Below are 15923 nucleotides of genomic sequence, written 5' to 3'. Positions count from 1 at the left end.
AAAGCACAAATCAAGCCAAGGACACCAACTTCATTTTTTGTTTCCACTTTTAAAGCCTTTTACATTTACAGAACTATGATTTTTGTGCCCTACACATACAGACTAATAATCTGCCAATTTAATTTTAAGCAGTCGTGAATCTACCTGCACACTCTAGGGTCACCATGAAAATGGCACTATGGTGTCAGGTAGATTTCACATGATCTCTGGAGTACATGTGTGTACTAGAGACTCTCCACCTCAGCGTTCCAAATTCTCAACCACAGATGAGCACTAATTTTGAGGCACAGAAAGATCAGATTTGGGAGATCTTATTACCCCAAAAGGCCAAATCTTACTCCTGCTTCTGTAGTTTATGCTGAGCGCAAGCATGAGGGAACCTTACCTTTAATTACCCTTGAGGAAAAAGACCTAACTTGCTTCATGAATGGCTTCGGGCACTTCCTACTGCTCATTACCTCATACTTATAGCAATGATCCCATTATTTTTCCCCACATCTACCCTCTCCTGAATTGGAGATCAAGGCATACAAATTGCTATGAAACGAAGTCACATCAGATCGTTAACACCAGATTTTTAAACTTCGGAGTTTCCTAAAAGGCATACATTCAGTCTTCAGTGTCCAAGCCAGCCTGATTGATGGTGGAGACAGATTTAGAACCTTGCAGGGCTCATTGGTTAAAAAGGGAATTTGAGACTGCACCAAATTTAAGACCAAGTTTGTTTTATTGTAATGTGATGCTAACACTGGCAGCACAAATAAAACTAATTTACAGAGTTAAAAAAAATGAGGCTTTTAAACAGTTTTACATCCAACAGCACATTTAACACCTGGCTACTAAATCTTTATATTATAAAAGAGGAAACATAACAATCACAAAAGGGTCAATGTCAGGGTGGCTGTGCCTAGGCTGTTAAGATGCATGCTGAGCCGTGGAAAAGCAGAGTTTTAGGGTGTATGGGTATGGCCCACCTGCAAGAAAGAAAAACACCAATGTTAATACTCTGGAGACCACGATTTAATACGTTAAATCAAGCATTTGTACGATTAAAGTTTTGAACATGTTCCCGCAGACAATGAAGTCATAGGATTGCCCTAGAATACAGAATTTACCCAGAATGCGGGCTGTAATGTGAAAATAACGCCAACATCCCTAGTCAAGTCAAGTCAAAAAATTTGTATAGCGCACTACATACCCAGAGGGTTTCAAGGCGCTTAGGAAGGGGGGGGGATTACTTGTCAAATATCCAAGTTTTAAGTTGCTTTCTGAATGCTAGGTGGTTCTGGGTAAGCCATTAGAAGCTAAACCATTCAATACCATGCACCAATATTTGAACCTGGATTACTAACTAGGAATGGACAGTGCTCAAAAGAATTCAGCTTAAGTAGAAAAAAAATTAAAAAGCGATAGCATTTCCTACCGACTAGGCCGGTAAGCCCCTTTCAAGCAGACCGCTTGTTAGAATGGGAGCAAAGTTTGATCACTTATTGTTGCAAAGTCATCCTGTGCCCTGGGCCCCCCCCCACCCCCCTCAACGTTCAGCAGACTGCTGGTGGTAACTGATTTGGATGGACCCCAAGCTCTGCATACCCAGGGCTGAAAGGAACAGAGTACAGTTAAAACACCCAACATACACTAGGGTACACTATGGTGTATGTGGGGTACCCCTGTAATTGGCATGCCCTACACCATAGGCCCCATAGAATATAATAGGGCAGGGGATTGAAATTGACTAGTACCCCGAGGCATGGCAGTTCAGAGGCCACCAGCTTTTTGCTGAAGCCTGAGGTCAGTTTAAAAGCAGCACTGGGTGCCAGGACTGTTTTAAACTGTAAATTGTGCCCAAACTAGACTTTGGTGGTAGGGGCACTTAAAAATGGCAAACGCACAATGTTTTGCATATGATCTATTTGCATACATAAGGTACACACTTATAAAAAAGAGTTTATATGCCTAGGTAAAGTGAAATTTCACATTCACCCCACATTGTGTTTAAGTGCTGCTCAAATTAGACGTTGATGCAAGGAGCACTGTGTAAGGAGGATCTGCAATATTTCTGCAGATTCATAACCCATAAACTCTCCTAGTTGCACAGGTGGTGGGGGTCCTGTAGAAATTAGGGAAATACTTATAAAATAGGTTTTTAAAAGCCCTGATGCTAGAAAACTGGCACAAGTCATTTTCTTCATTGCTCATAGGTTAACATGGCAAGGTGTTATTGAAGAATAACTCCTGATAGGAAGGAGATAGAGCTACCTTTCAAACCCTTACTAGAATGGTAGGGAAAAATCCAACTATTATATTGTTGAATTTCTCCCTAAGTGTACATACAAGAAGTTAACACACTGGTTTGAAAGTCCAAATTCAGCCTTCCAGTGCGCTGCCCTGATGGTCAGCGTTAAGTGGATTAGCCAGGCAGCTTTGAAGATGTGATCAAGAACCCCTGGGGTTAACAACTCTACTGGGAGGGCAGTGGGCTGGTCTATAGGAGTGCCAGGGTAGGGAATGGGGTCGTAAGAGGCCTGGGTTCCAGTTTCACTCTTACCTTCCTTAAGCCTAGCCCCTGGAGATTCGCCATCCCAGGGGGTGTGTTTAGCCAGCTCTTACCTGCTTGCTGGAAAATCAGCCATTATGGATTTGGAAGATTGGTGCCCTCTGGGACTAAATGCCACTCTACAGGATGTGGTCATACCTATGAGGAGTTACCCTGCTCTTATTGGTCAGAAATGACCTGTTGCTGGACTTTGAGACTTTTTAATAAGTATATGAGAGGGGCAGAGCCCTCCAGATCTGCTGCTTGAAACTTAATGAAGCACGAAGTGCCCTGCTGAGAAGTTTTACTGTGCAAAGATTTCCAAGGCCTAACCTCTGACGACTGCACTAAGTGAAACTGCAGCCCTATGGATTACCTTGCTGCAAAAGGACTGAAGAGTGGACTCCATGCAAGCTACAGGTTAACAGAGCTCACCTAGACATCCCCACAAAGCATCCCAGCTTGGAGTACCAGTGGATTTGCAAGGGTTGTGTTAAAGTGGATTGTGGGATTGAAGTTTTACACTTTTAAGGACCCTCTTGGGGATTCCAGAACCTTAGATGTGTGTTGGATACTTTGGGTCTGGTTAAAACTCCTTCCTCAAGTTCTGCTTGCGGGTCCCAGTCTACTGGAGAAGGCGCAACACATTTGGCGAGATTCTCCAGAACAATGTTTAAAAGTGTCCCTGCCAGAAAACAAAATGACTAAAAAAGGGGCACTCTGTTGGTTTCCAAGCACTAGAAAGTGACTAATCTTTACAAGTTCCTCTCTGGTCCCCTACAGTGGATTTTTTTCGTTTTGGTGTCATTTAACCCCTTCACTGCGGCGGATATTCTGCCGCAGTGCTAAGGGGGCGGCCGCGCAGCGGTCGCATGCTGGTGACGCAACCACTCCGTCACCAGCGTCGGTTGAGCTGTGCTTGTGATGGAGGTTCCGACATGGCCCGCCCCGTTCAATAGAACGCTCAGCCCAGGTGCGAAATTCGCGCCGCGCAGGCCATGACTGAACCGCTCCGTCATCAGCACAGCTCACCCGTAGCTGATGACGGAGCAGTTCCGTCATCAGCACTTAAGGGGTTAAAAGAAAAATATTACCTATTTTTATAAATTGGTGTTGGATTTTTATTTTGTGTTGTGTCTTAATTTACTGAAATTGTGTTTTTAAATGCTTTACATACCTTGAGTTAAGCCGGCTTGCTTGCAGCCATGTTACCAAGGGTTGAGCATAGGAATAATTTTTTAGGACCTATGCTGGGTCCAAACATGTGTTAGTGGCCTTATTGCCAGTGGCAGACCTACCCCTACCAAGAACCCACTTTCCACCACTTATCAACCGTTTAGTGTTATGCTTGGAGAAAACGATCAGATATCCTACTAACTGGATTAAGGTACCGATTCGGAGCCCCTGGGCAAAGTTTGGAAGGTGCTGGCTGAGATGGGGGTACCACTAAATGTATTGGATATTTTGATGAAATTACATGTAGCTAATGAGGCCCTTTGTGATAAGGTGTGGAGTTAAGACAGGGGTGTGTTTTAGCACCCAGACAGTTTTTGCTATTTATATATTGAGTAGAGGGTACCTCGATGGGTGTAATATTACTAAGGTCAGAGAAAGGCTCCTGACCGTTGCGGATGATACGCTAATGTTATTAAAGTCTTCAGCAGCTGTAGAATGATTTCAATCGCTTCCGTGATCAGTGTGAATTGGAGTTAAATGACTCAAAGTATGTGGTCTTCTCCAATGAAGAGATTTATGTCCATGGAAATCACCCCATTGGATTGGTTTCCACTTTTGATTTGAGGATATACTCAACTCCGAAATTGGGCTGGGTCCCCCAACCTTGAGAAAGCACATCTCACTCATCCAACAAACCTCCCACATAAGCAAGATTAATAAAAACTGAATCGGGTAAAGTGGCTACAGCATTAGAAATTCTTTATTCTCTATTAGAAATACCTTAGGCTCAGTTATATATGGAGCAAAATTGTGGGAATATGGATTGTCTTTCTGAGACGGAGGACCCTTCACAATCTTCCAGCAAACTCCTGATTCCAATTTTACTCGAATTGGCTTATAGAAAGATTGCCCACAAAATGGGATGTTGGCCACTAATACTTTGGCATTGACTGGTCTACTAAAAGCAGTGGCCCAATGCAGAGTGGTACTTGGACCTCTGCATCTTCAAGGACTGGAAAAAATGTTTGTTTTTCCCTCAGGGTACTGCTAAGGAAATGGAGGTTTGAATCCTATTGGACTGACCCAGAGACGTCCTAGATCACAAGAGAGCCAAAGTAGTTTACTGGGAATTCACTACGGTGGAGTGTTTCTAATGACAAGGGATCGCTTACGCAGCAGTTCATTGCTTTAAAAGCAATCCACGATTGTCTCGCCTGTGACATGGAAACCGTTTTTTAAATGTAGATACAAGTCAGTCACTCACAAACTAGGTGTTCTGTAGTAGATGGCAAAACCAAGCTTCCCTTGATGACGTGTTCAGCATGTAAAGGAGGCCCTAAACCCCTGGTAAATTTACTATTTTTGCCCCATTATAAAAATCTGAGGACCAAGCGCATTATATCACTATGCAGATTCATTGATCGTAGACATTATCTGTTAGTGCTTAGATTACTCAGCACAGATACACAAGGTTAATTGAGGGATTTGATTTAGCTAAATTTCCAAAGTGTATTGTGCGACAACCTTGGGTCTTAATGGACACGTGTCCATTTAGTATTTTCTTTCACCGAGTTTCAACAATTTATTACTTGTAAGGAAATTACTTGTCTATTCTTGGTACCTTTATGATATTATGGTTTTATTTGGAAATTGCCTTACTAAGTAAAGCTGTACCCTATTGCCATGTGTTTACTTGTCCTTGCAAGAAACTAAAACTGCACTTTAAAAAAGTGCATCTGTCGATATAATTTATAAGATCTTTATGATCGAAAATAAAATGGGAAAAGGGAGATCGAATACACCCTGAGACTTACTTGGGTTTTTCATCTGAAAGTGGTTTAATACGCTCAGCGTTTCCAAAGCGTCATTCTTTTCATCCCATTCCAGCAAGCCTGAAGAACTCCGTGCACCTGTTGGAACAGTGACAATCAAATTACTAAAAGCCATTATACACATCTTATGGACTCAATGTATAAACGCTGTACACAGAAAGAAACTACTGGCAAGAGAAGCGATTTTAGATCGCTTCAATTCAGCAGCCATTTGTTATTAATTGGTGCTGTACTTCAGTCTGTTATTTGACTCAATGCCAACTCAGACATCATCCAGCCGTATACAAATAAAACAATCCTACTCCAATAAAAAAAAAAAAAAATCAAGCCTGAAACGCTAGGTCGTGAAGTTGTGACTCCAGTACGATGCAATCGGATCATTAAAACCGATCTGTAAATGCCTGGTTGCGGTTAAGAGCGGGATGGCCCCAGAGATAGCCAGGGGACGATATTCATTAAACATTTCATCACCATGTTTGTTGCTGTGAACACACCAAGCACCCAACAGTTCTTCCTATCGAAGAAGACTTACTTTTTCCACTAAACACTTTGACTGAACTTGGCTTCTTTACACCCAACTCTTCGCAAATCTGCAGGGGCACAGAAAGTGGAGAAAGATGAAAATGGCATTTAAACTTACAAAGCAAGTCTTCGTTAATCACAAACCCCTCAGCTAAAAGCCATTTCAATCCAATTGCACAGATGGCAGTTTAGCTTTAGAGAATGGGTCAGCATATCAAATATAGCAACAATGAACCTAAATTAGTCACGTTGTTAGAACCACTAAAAGTAGTACCAAACCAAGCTCGATTTTCTATAGCCTCAACAGAAAATCTGTTTGAATTTAACTAGCTTCGGACATGTGCAAGTCCGTTACATCAACTTATGTTTGCAACTTGCCATATCGGGACTTAAAACAGGCAATGATGTCGCCTCATTTTAATAATTGTGCATCTTTTCTACTCTTGCTGTAATAATTAACATGTTATGGGCTACATCCCAAATAAACTACTAGAGAAAAATAGCAGGAAACTGCTGGGTTCTGACCTCGTAGAAGTTGTCCGCTGTCACTTCCTGAGGTGCATTGAAGAAATGAAGGATGCTGCTGGGGTGCTGTATCCTATTCTTTGCTGCTTGTTCCGGTGTGGAAAACCTGTTATTTCGAGAGCCGCTGAAATCCTTAAAGCTGCACGAACCATCTTCGAGTACATACGACTGGCCCGGCATGATATTATGCTGCTTGGAAACACTGCAGACAAATGCATGAAGCATGAGTGCCACTTTACAAACCAGTACATTCGAAAATAAGCAAATGTTTTAGTGCATTGCAACATAGCTTTAGAGTAGATCGATGAAGCATTACAAGGGCCCATGGACAAGTTGAACGGTTTGTGAACATACCAAACGTTGAGTTTCTGTCCAAACATGAAGTTGTTGTTTAGGTGGGTGAGGGCACGATCTACAGCATAACCGTCGGACATCTCTACCATGGCAGCTCCAGGTTTACTCTTCATGAATTTAACCTAGAAAAATTATGTAGGCAGTTGAGTGCAACCATGCCCCCCGCTCAATCTTTGCACCTTCATATAGATCAGACCAGTCAATACTAGCAGCCGACCGCTAGAGCTATCTACTAGCTGGCACGGTTTAATACGTGAAACAGTAGCGCACAAACCGCGAAGCACAACAATGGTGTTGAGGGAGACCAATGAAACAAACATTTACCTTCTCCACATTTCCATAAAGACAGAACACATTGAAGACTCGATCACAGTTCATCTTGGAAGGCTCCAGACCATAAACCATCAGAACGGAACTGTCAGCATGTGGGCCAAACTCTTGCGGAGGAGGGAGTGGGGGCGGATGCCCTCCGTACTGAGGTTGAAAGCTCCGTGGTCCACGACGAGGAGGTGGGCCAGATGCAGAAGGGGGACCCATTCGTCTTCCTTCATAGTGAGGTGCCGGGGGACCGTATCCATCGTCATAATGCGCATGATAGGCACTATGAGGCCCGCCTAGAAAGCAAATGGTTTACCCATAAGTACCAACACAGACGGAGCACTCCGTTTGGAGAAAAGTGCACAATTTCAGGTGGCAGGGCATATCAAGTCAATCGCAGTGGTCACAATCAAACATGCATTTAGCAAAATGACTAAGGAAGCAGCACACCTGGTCGAAACTGTGGTAATTTCCAAGAGCTCACTTGATTTCATATTGTTACGGATTTTAAATTTATTTTCTAGCTCCCAGTGTTTGCAAAAGCAACTACATTCAACTAAATCATTTGATTCAGACACTTAAAAAGCAGAAAGTATATCGGACCAACTTAGTCTGCTAGAGGGGGACCGAGAGGTCCATTAACGTGATAACATTTTTCATTGCTATGGCTAAGAACTGTTAAGACCCACAGACATCAAGGTAAATTAAACAAAGAATCGGGACTGATGTCAGATTAGATAATTGAAAACGATTGAGTAAAAAAGCTGTTCAACCGAAAACTCACCCATAGCTGGTCCAGGTCCAGCCTTACCATATTCTGCTGGATGATCACCAAGCAAGGGTGGCTGCCTTTGGCGCTTGTTGGGGTTATTGCCAGTGTCTCCTATGGAAGCACAACATTTTCATTAGAGAGCAACCAAGGAAACATTCCAAAAACCCAGTTCCCATTAATTAGCCCGGCGGACCAACTTGTTCGACTTAAAAATAGATGGTAACAACCCTCCAAACCCACCACCACTTTGCACATACATACTACGGACCACGATTAAAAACTAAATATACATATATAAATAGAAAAGGCATGCTACCAAAACATGCTTCTTGCTGGTCCTAAATCATGCGCACTTCTACTAAAATTTAAAAGCTCAGCTCCATGATCAAGGTCCCCAACAAGTAATCTAGAAGCACCCAGGGAAAATTAAAGCATACTACAAAATGGCTAATTTTTGTACAATAACTGAGCAAAGACCATGGATTTACATTTGTATCTAAAGCATTGTATACATTTAACAATTTCATACAAAAATTAAAAAGGTTACTTACAGCTGGAGTACAGAGTACTATTACAAACTGCATGTCTCTTACCATTCGAGCTTCAGAGAGCAAGCAGGGATCTGAAAGATGGCGTCCCATCAAACATACACTGCGACCCTGCATTACATGGTTTCAGTCATAAGTAAATTCCAGGGAGGAGAACAACAATTTTTCAAAATCACGAGTATAGTGCTGAAAAGGCTCACATCTTTGTGTCTTCAGGGTATCAGAAGAGGACATGAAGTGTGCTAATGAGTGTCACTCCGTGTTCGCCTCCTGCTCTGGTGTGATGCTTCTGGCTCTGTGTAGCTCATGTGCATGTCTCCTGCTATGAGGAGTGTGCCTGTTATCACATGTATGCACGCGCCAATGCCCCCAGCTACACGACGAATCTGTGTGCCTTGAGAATCTTTCGACGGTAAAGATTAGCAGCTGATAAAGCCCTCTAAAACCGAGCGACAAGTGTAGAGGCAGAAAAGCATCCCAAAGTCGAAAAGCAACAGGGTCTAATCCACTCTAGTAATTTAGTTTCTTCGCGGCACTGGTTTGTTCTTGGTTCTGTGTTTCCTAGTCTGCTCGACTTTAGGATTGGAACATGACTTGTGGCATCAGTGCTTGTTACATGACTTGTGGCATCAGTGCTTGTTACATGACTGCTGTTGCATCTCAGTGCTTCTACATGACTGCTGTTGCATCTCAGTGCTTGTTACGCAACTGCTGTGGCATCTTTCTCTGCTTGTTACATGATAGCTGTAGCATCTCAGTGCTTGTAACATGATTGTTGTGGCATGTTCGTCATCTCAGTGGTTTTAACATGTCTGCTGTGGCATGTTGTCGGCCTCTTGTACAGCGGGTTCCTGGATCACCGTGTTGTGTTCTCGATGTATGAACAAGTTTTTGTCGGTCTTGTACATGATGAATGTTCCTCCGGAAGTAACTAGTGATTTTCTACACTGAGTGTTTAGGGATGTACAGAGGCAAGCAATATCCATTTTTGGGCCTCAAAGCAAAGTTCTGAACTACTGCTTAAGAGCCTGGAAAGGGACATAAAAGACTACAATGTCCCTCCAATGCACCCAAGAATGCAGACTTTCAACTTGTGTGCCTCTGCGCATCACTAACATGTACCTTGGAAGAGAAATGTCATGTGTTAAGTAGTGAAATGCCATTGCTCGTCAACCTAAATTCAGTTTTTTAGCCATTTAAACTAGATCATTCATACCGCGAGGTTGTATTGGTCAGCGTAAGTGACGGATTTATAAACACAAAAAGGCCAAGCAGACAAATACTTGTATCTCCAGTTCATAGCATTAACTGCGAGGTGTCATGTAAAGGGACTGGAAGCAAAAATATCAGAAAATAGGTATTTACCAAGTAACAGGGAGTAGTCAAAATTACGGGTAAACAAAAAACACTGCTACAATTAATGGCATGTACACGGGCCCAGAACAAACGAAAATGTGTGTGTATATTTATATATATAAATAATTAAACTCTGAGCTCGATCAAGTATGGAATCACGCTAGCGCCTCTTCACTTAAGATGCTGAAACAATAGTTACTTTAGACCAAGGTTGTATTTAAAGACCAATTCAGGAACCAAAACTGAATTTAGAAGGAACCACAATGGCATTTCAATGTGTGAAAACCCATATGAAGTGAGTCTTGCATAGCAAAAGGTCTTTAAAAGTGTATGTAAGAGCACGAACTAAAGTAAAGTTACCTTGGCCATTCAGGTTGGGATTCGTGTAATCCCAGGTGTCTTGGTCGTTCCTGAACACATTCAGCCGTGTTGGCTAAAATACAAATGATTCAATCAGTTGCAAATTGTGGAAAACCTAAAACTTATAGTTTAATGTTTATTGCTTGATTAATTAAAACCACCACAATACCCCCCCCTACATAAAATAAGTGAGTTTCATCTACTCAAACAGCTAGAAATGTCATATATACAAATGTACATCTGTGCTCGGTCTCCCATGAAACTTAAATAATGTGCATGCATACAAGCGAGTACCGTACCTTAGCATACTCGATCTTTAGAGTGCAGCAGCCGGAGTATATATCTGCCCCATTTAGAGATGCCTTCGCTCTTTGCGCACTTTGAACAGAGTCGAACGTTCAATAGGGTCAAGGACAATATTAAGTTCATGCAGTAAAGTTAAGTCATACATTCCACAATAAGCAAATCTAATGTTACCACCAGTTTTGACTAGCTACCAAATGTGCGGGGGGAGTAGGGAATAAGAGGACTGCACTTTACTACTCGAACGGTCCTCCAACTTGGCAATTTATTTATATCAGTATGTGTATCCATACTGACATTTAAAAAGTCTAACCTGACAAGAACAGCATTCAAACATACTGTTAACAGTCTCAAACTGCTACCACTCATCTCAGCTAACATTTACACCTGTGTCACATGAGGTCTAGACCATCCTTTACACTTACCTGCACGAAGCCGCTACAAGAGAACGCATTTATAAATCCCACAGACGAATACAATAAGCTTGGCAAATCTCAATGATCGTCCTCTGTAAGATGAAAGGATGTGAAAGCACCGGGATTCAAACCTGTGCCTTAACGAGGGCGAAGACAGTTCTACAATTTAATTGTTTAAAACCATTTACGCATAGTAAAAATGTATGTTTAACTGCATACATCTTAGGAAAAAAGAAGAAAAAAACACGACCACAAAAGGATATTCCACCATCGACTGAACACCGTTCTTCCTAAAGATGACAATCCTCTGAACAGGACCACAGGGGTTACAAATTGTGTACAGAACATCCTACGAAAAATGAGATATATATAAGCAATGTAATTAAAAGCAGCGTCAAACTGAACAACCTCCCCTCCTTATTACAGCCTAAAGGCACCATTTTCTTAAAAGGCTTCAGACAGGGCACACTTGGTCCTAAGATAGGCTGGCAGTGTTTACTTCTCTCACTAGAACGTCTAGTCTAAATTTCCCTTTTCAGCTCCACAGTACAATCTAATCCGAAATTAAATTTCAAAGCTACTAATTGTGTAGTGGACATAGCTATTTGTATGTACTCGTAGTACTGTCTTGCATGCAAAGCATTATGGGTAGGGTGCAGTACCATACGTGACCACAAGAGGTCTCCCTTTTGGCCACTTAGTGCACTCTGCAACATGGCTAGGTAAAAACAAGCATTGGCATAGCCAATAGGTCTCGCCTTTGGGACCTTATAAGTGTTTAGCCATGCAGCAGGATATTGTGCTGCATAACTAAACACTGCTAAGATCCAAAAGGACCTCAGGACACAAGCATTATAAAGAATTCCTACTGAGGAAATCGCCGATGCCTGCACATACCAATGAATCATTTAAAAGCAGAAAGTTGGGTCGCCACGGATGGATGACCTCAATAGCTGACAAATGACAGGAAATAAGTCACTCTTCGGCTAGCGGTTAAACACAAACACGAAGTGCTATTTTTACGACGAAGACACTGGCCTTGATGCAGTAATTATTAAACCAATATTCTCCCTTGTTTAAAGACCGATGGTTGGGTCTGGAAACGTAATCAATGTGCGCCACAGGGGAGGATGGTCCGGTATCTAGATGCGGGTAACAGGACAGACAGGGTGAAGAGGTGCCTCGGGTAGGAAGGGGTGCTGAAGGCAGAGGGTACACAAAGGGGGCCGGGCGATGGGTGCCCAGAGCTGTTACCTACCCACGCCACGAGGAGCTCACGGATCCTTCTTACTCATTGGCCCCCCTCCTTCCATGGCGGGCCTGCGAGCCTAACAGCGGAGCAGGCTGATCGACAGCAGTCTGCGCTGACTGCGAGGCAGAGCCGCGTGTGCTGCAGAGGCGGGGAAGGGATATGCCCCCACCGGCTGCACTGTTCCTAGCAGGAACTGAGGAGGGAGGTGAAACTGGGCAGAAGGCAGGTAAGGGAATACAAGGAGGAAAAGGGACTATGGGATGCTAACTTGAGAGATGGAAGGAGGTAGGCAGGGGACAGTGCAAATTTCAGACGGGCGAGACTTGCACAACGTTTACCTTGCGGGAGCGAGCAGCAGCGTCATCTGTTCCGAGCGCTGCTGCTCACTCCCGCATGGTAAACGCCGCACATGCTAAAGTACTCCTTGGAAACAGTAGTACATTCACGAGTTTCCAAGTACGGAATGATTCCAGGTCACGCCGACCTAAAATGCCAATAACGCCAACTTTTAAGACAGTTAGGGTGCCTTGCTCACTAGGGCCTCTAGGAGCAGCTTGCAATACTGCACTGGCACATACAATGCAGTTTTCAGTGGAATTCGTGTCCATGTTGCGTTTTGACCAGTTTACTGTTGCAGGTACTTAGCCTTCCAACATAAGTGAGGCACCGATTTAATCGGGAGACCTAGGAGAACACAATAGTTTAAGTGTCATTACCTGCTGTCGTTCTACGCATTACTACCTCCCAAATGTAAAAAAAAAAATTGACCAATTCACGTTAGTAAGGCTTCCCAAAATTTCTGAGATACCACTGTTACTCCATATCTTGTTCCAATTTCAGAAATACACTGGATTCCTCGTTTCCTATTTATCACTCTTTATATTTTAATCAAAACGAATTGCTGTATACAATATAAAGCCATTGCCCTATACATCTCCGCAACCATAAGGGTGACTGACGGAACAATCTATTGCTTTAATAAAAAATGCATCTACTCTCGTTAGAAGATACAGGTGAAAATGTAATCCCAAATGGCTGTTTCTTCTTCTAACTGCATCTTAATCTGTTTACAGGAAACCCTTGAAGGACCTACCCAAATTACCCCTGGCTGAATTTAGATTTTGATCATCTTAATATCAATCTATAGCTTCCCGGGATTTAAAATTGGTCTTACACACATTTCTTCCACTTACTAGAAGGAGGTTGAAAGCACAAAAAGGATGTCCCAGTAAAATGTCAAATGTAATTTCCCGACGAAAGTTTTCCAGGTGGAATCGAAATACCCTGGGTCCAGAGGACGTTGGAATTAAGACACAAATTTGACGTGGAACTCTTATGGACAAAAGCGCAAACATCCCCAAAAAAGGCGTGGCACATGGGGAAACGCCAGGCAGCCAAGAGGTATCCCATCCCACTGATGAATTATTGGCCTCCAATTAAGCTTTCGTCACGACGGTGATCGCACTCAAAGGCAATGGAAATAGCACTAGCACCTCATTTTGAAATAGAATAATTTATCTTATAACCTTGAACAGCGCTTCCAAGTCGGGTCTATGCAGCACTTTGGGCCTATCCATGTTTACCTAATAATTTACTTTCACCCCCCCCCCCCCCTGTATGGATGTCGTGGTTTTTACAATCATATGGGTAGCTCTAATGTACGAGTTGAAGACATCTTGAAAGTACACTGAATCACAATTTAACAAACCAAACCACCCCCTCTACAGTTTCCACTGAACCTACCGTGGTAATTGAATAGATTGGGTTGAGGATGGTTAGAAGAAGCACGTTGTTGACACCTCTTGTATCATCACTGGGATCTCCGGGGCGGGAAATTTTCTGGCTTGTCGAATAATTTACAAAGGCTGGATGCCCTGCGATGTAGATCTGGTTGTCTGCAGCATAGTTCACGGCGTTGCATGCAGCAATGACATCTTCGAACTCCACCAGGGCCTGCCTTTTTTTAGGCATCACTACCACATAACTGAAAATAAAAGAAAATCACCGCACTTAAGTTGAACTCAAAGTAAAAATGTAATACAGAACTTGTGCATCACGTATTTGTAATACGGGTATATGCTTTTTTGTTTATAGAAAGGGATTTATTTTAGGTCGTTTCCGCGTTAAATTGCCTTATACCGGTTTTATAAACGTTGGTATGGGCTTAGCTTAAGAGCGGTGTGGTGCGTTCTAACTGGGCACAGTTCTTATCTGCGCCCAAGCACAGAGGCTCATGAAGCGCACCTATCCGAGGAGAAAAAAATCTCCCAAAGCGACGATAGACCATTATATTTAATACCTGATGGGACCAAACTCCTGCAACGCTTCCACCAAGTCTGCTTCAACCACACCATCCATCAGGCCCCGGACATGTACGACGGGGGAAGCCGCAGTCTTGTGTGGGTCTTCATAGTTACCTTCCTGAATAGAACAAAAACGAAATTGTTTAGCATATTACCTTCCTGAATAGAACAAAAACGAAATTATTTTAGCATATCCACAACACATTCCGGAAGGAAACACGGCTGCCCCCATAGACGATGAAGAGATTCACAAAGCAGTGTTTGCGTGGTAACCCTGTGGGTCACCGGCAGACCTCGTGGTAGCGGGGTGCTTCCGGTTCGTGCTCCGACCGGTCTACATACCCATCTCCCTATTCGCCGGCGTTTTTGCACTAAACGGAAACATTTCACCACTTAACGGTTACGGCCTTAACCGGACATCAAGGAAGAAAACCAATCCTACGACGAAATAATCCCCATCAGTAAGATACCTTCCTTATTTCATATTCCTGGAGTGCCCCCGATAATAAGCCGCGACACACAACTCTCATACAGGAGCATCACCGGCTCCCTTTCATTGTTTAGCGAACTCTTATCACCAAAGGGCGAGTCAAATCCAGCAAAATCCCGTCTAACACACTGTCGCCACCACCCACGTTGCTTTGGAAATGGCCTAGACAAATTATCACAGTAAGCGTGCAGTATTCCAAGATGTACTTACCCCACCAGCAGGATTCCCACCGGATTCGCTGCCTTCCGTCTTCTGCCTTTTAGACGCGCGACCACTATCATTGCCATAATATCGTCCTCCTTGAGCTGCCATGTTGTCCGTCAGCCGCCCGGCGCCGAAGTGAGAAGCTGCTCAAGATGGCGCCGCTGGAAAACCGGAGGAGGGACCGCCCCTTGTCCCACGCGATTGGACAAAACGGCAAACATTCACTACCTTCAAACGTATCATTGGCTAAATTCACCATCTTTCGGAAATCATCAATACTATTGGTTACATATTCTCCTTTTGTTAGGGGGCGGGGAAACAGAAATAAACTGCTCAGAATCCTTGAAACAGTATTGGATTACTCTAATTTCACTCCACATTGACTGCATTTTGATTGGATTCCTTGACATGGAGACTACAACTATTGGATAAACGGCATCAAGTGGGTTTTGCACCCAACGACAAAGCAACTATTCTGGCGACCATTTTAGTATCCTCTAATAAACGGTAAACAAAAACGTTCTGGAGGCTCATCGTGTGTCTTCAACTAAAATACTGATTTTGTTTTCGAAAGTCAAGGAACCACACGTCGATATTTGAGGAAAAGGAAAAATATCTTTTAACTCCCGCCTGTTAATTACGGTCGTCTTTCAAAA

At 43.1% G+C, this 15923-nt stretch overlaps 1 protein-coding gene across 1 annotated transcript; it reads right to left on the bottom strand.

Annotated features, from left to right (window-relative positions):
- Positions 1–708: 708 nt before the first annotated feature.
- On the bottom strand, positions 709–15434 carry HNRNPL (heterogeneous nuclear ribonucleoprotein L). The gene is made up of 13 exons (XM_086938747.1): positions 15274–15434; positions 14570–14691; positions 14014–14254; positions 11282–11367; positions 10599–10695; positions 10300–10372; positions 8048–8146; positions 7270–7559; positions 6946–7067; positions 6592–6793; positions 6077–6134; positions 5527–5622; positions 709–974 (listed from the first exon to the last, which is right to left on the bottom strand). Exons 1-13 carry the CDS (start codon positions 15373–15375, stop codon positions 916–918), a joined length of 1647 nt encoding a protein of 548 aa, XP_086794873.1. The 5' UTR covers positions 15376–15434; the 3' UTR covers positions 709–915.
- Positions 15435–15923: the final 489 nt, after the last annotated feature.

The sequence above is a fragment of the Lissotriton vulgaris genome, chromosome 9, assembly GCF_964263255.1.
Source record: "Lissotriton vulgaris chromosome 9, aLisVul1.2, whole genome shotgun sequence".
Classification (NCBI taxonomy): domain Eukaryota; kingdom Metazoa; phylum Chordata; class Amphibia; order Caudata; family Salamandridae; genus Lissotriton; species Lissotriton vulgaris.
This window is presented reverse-complemented; position numbering and strand designations above follow the sequence as displayed.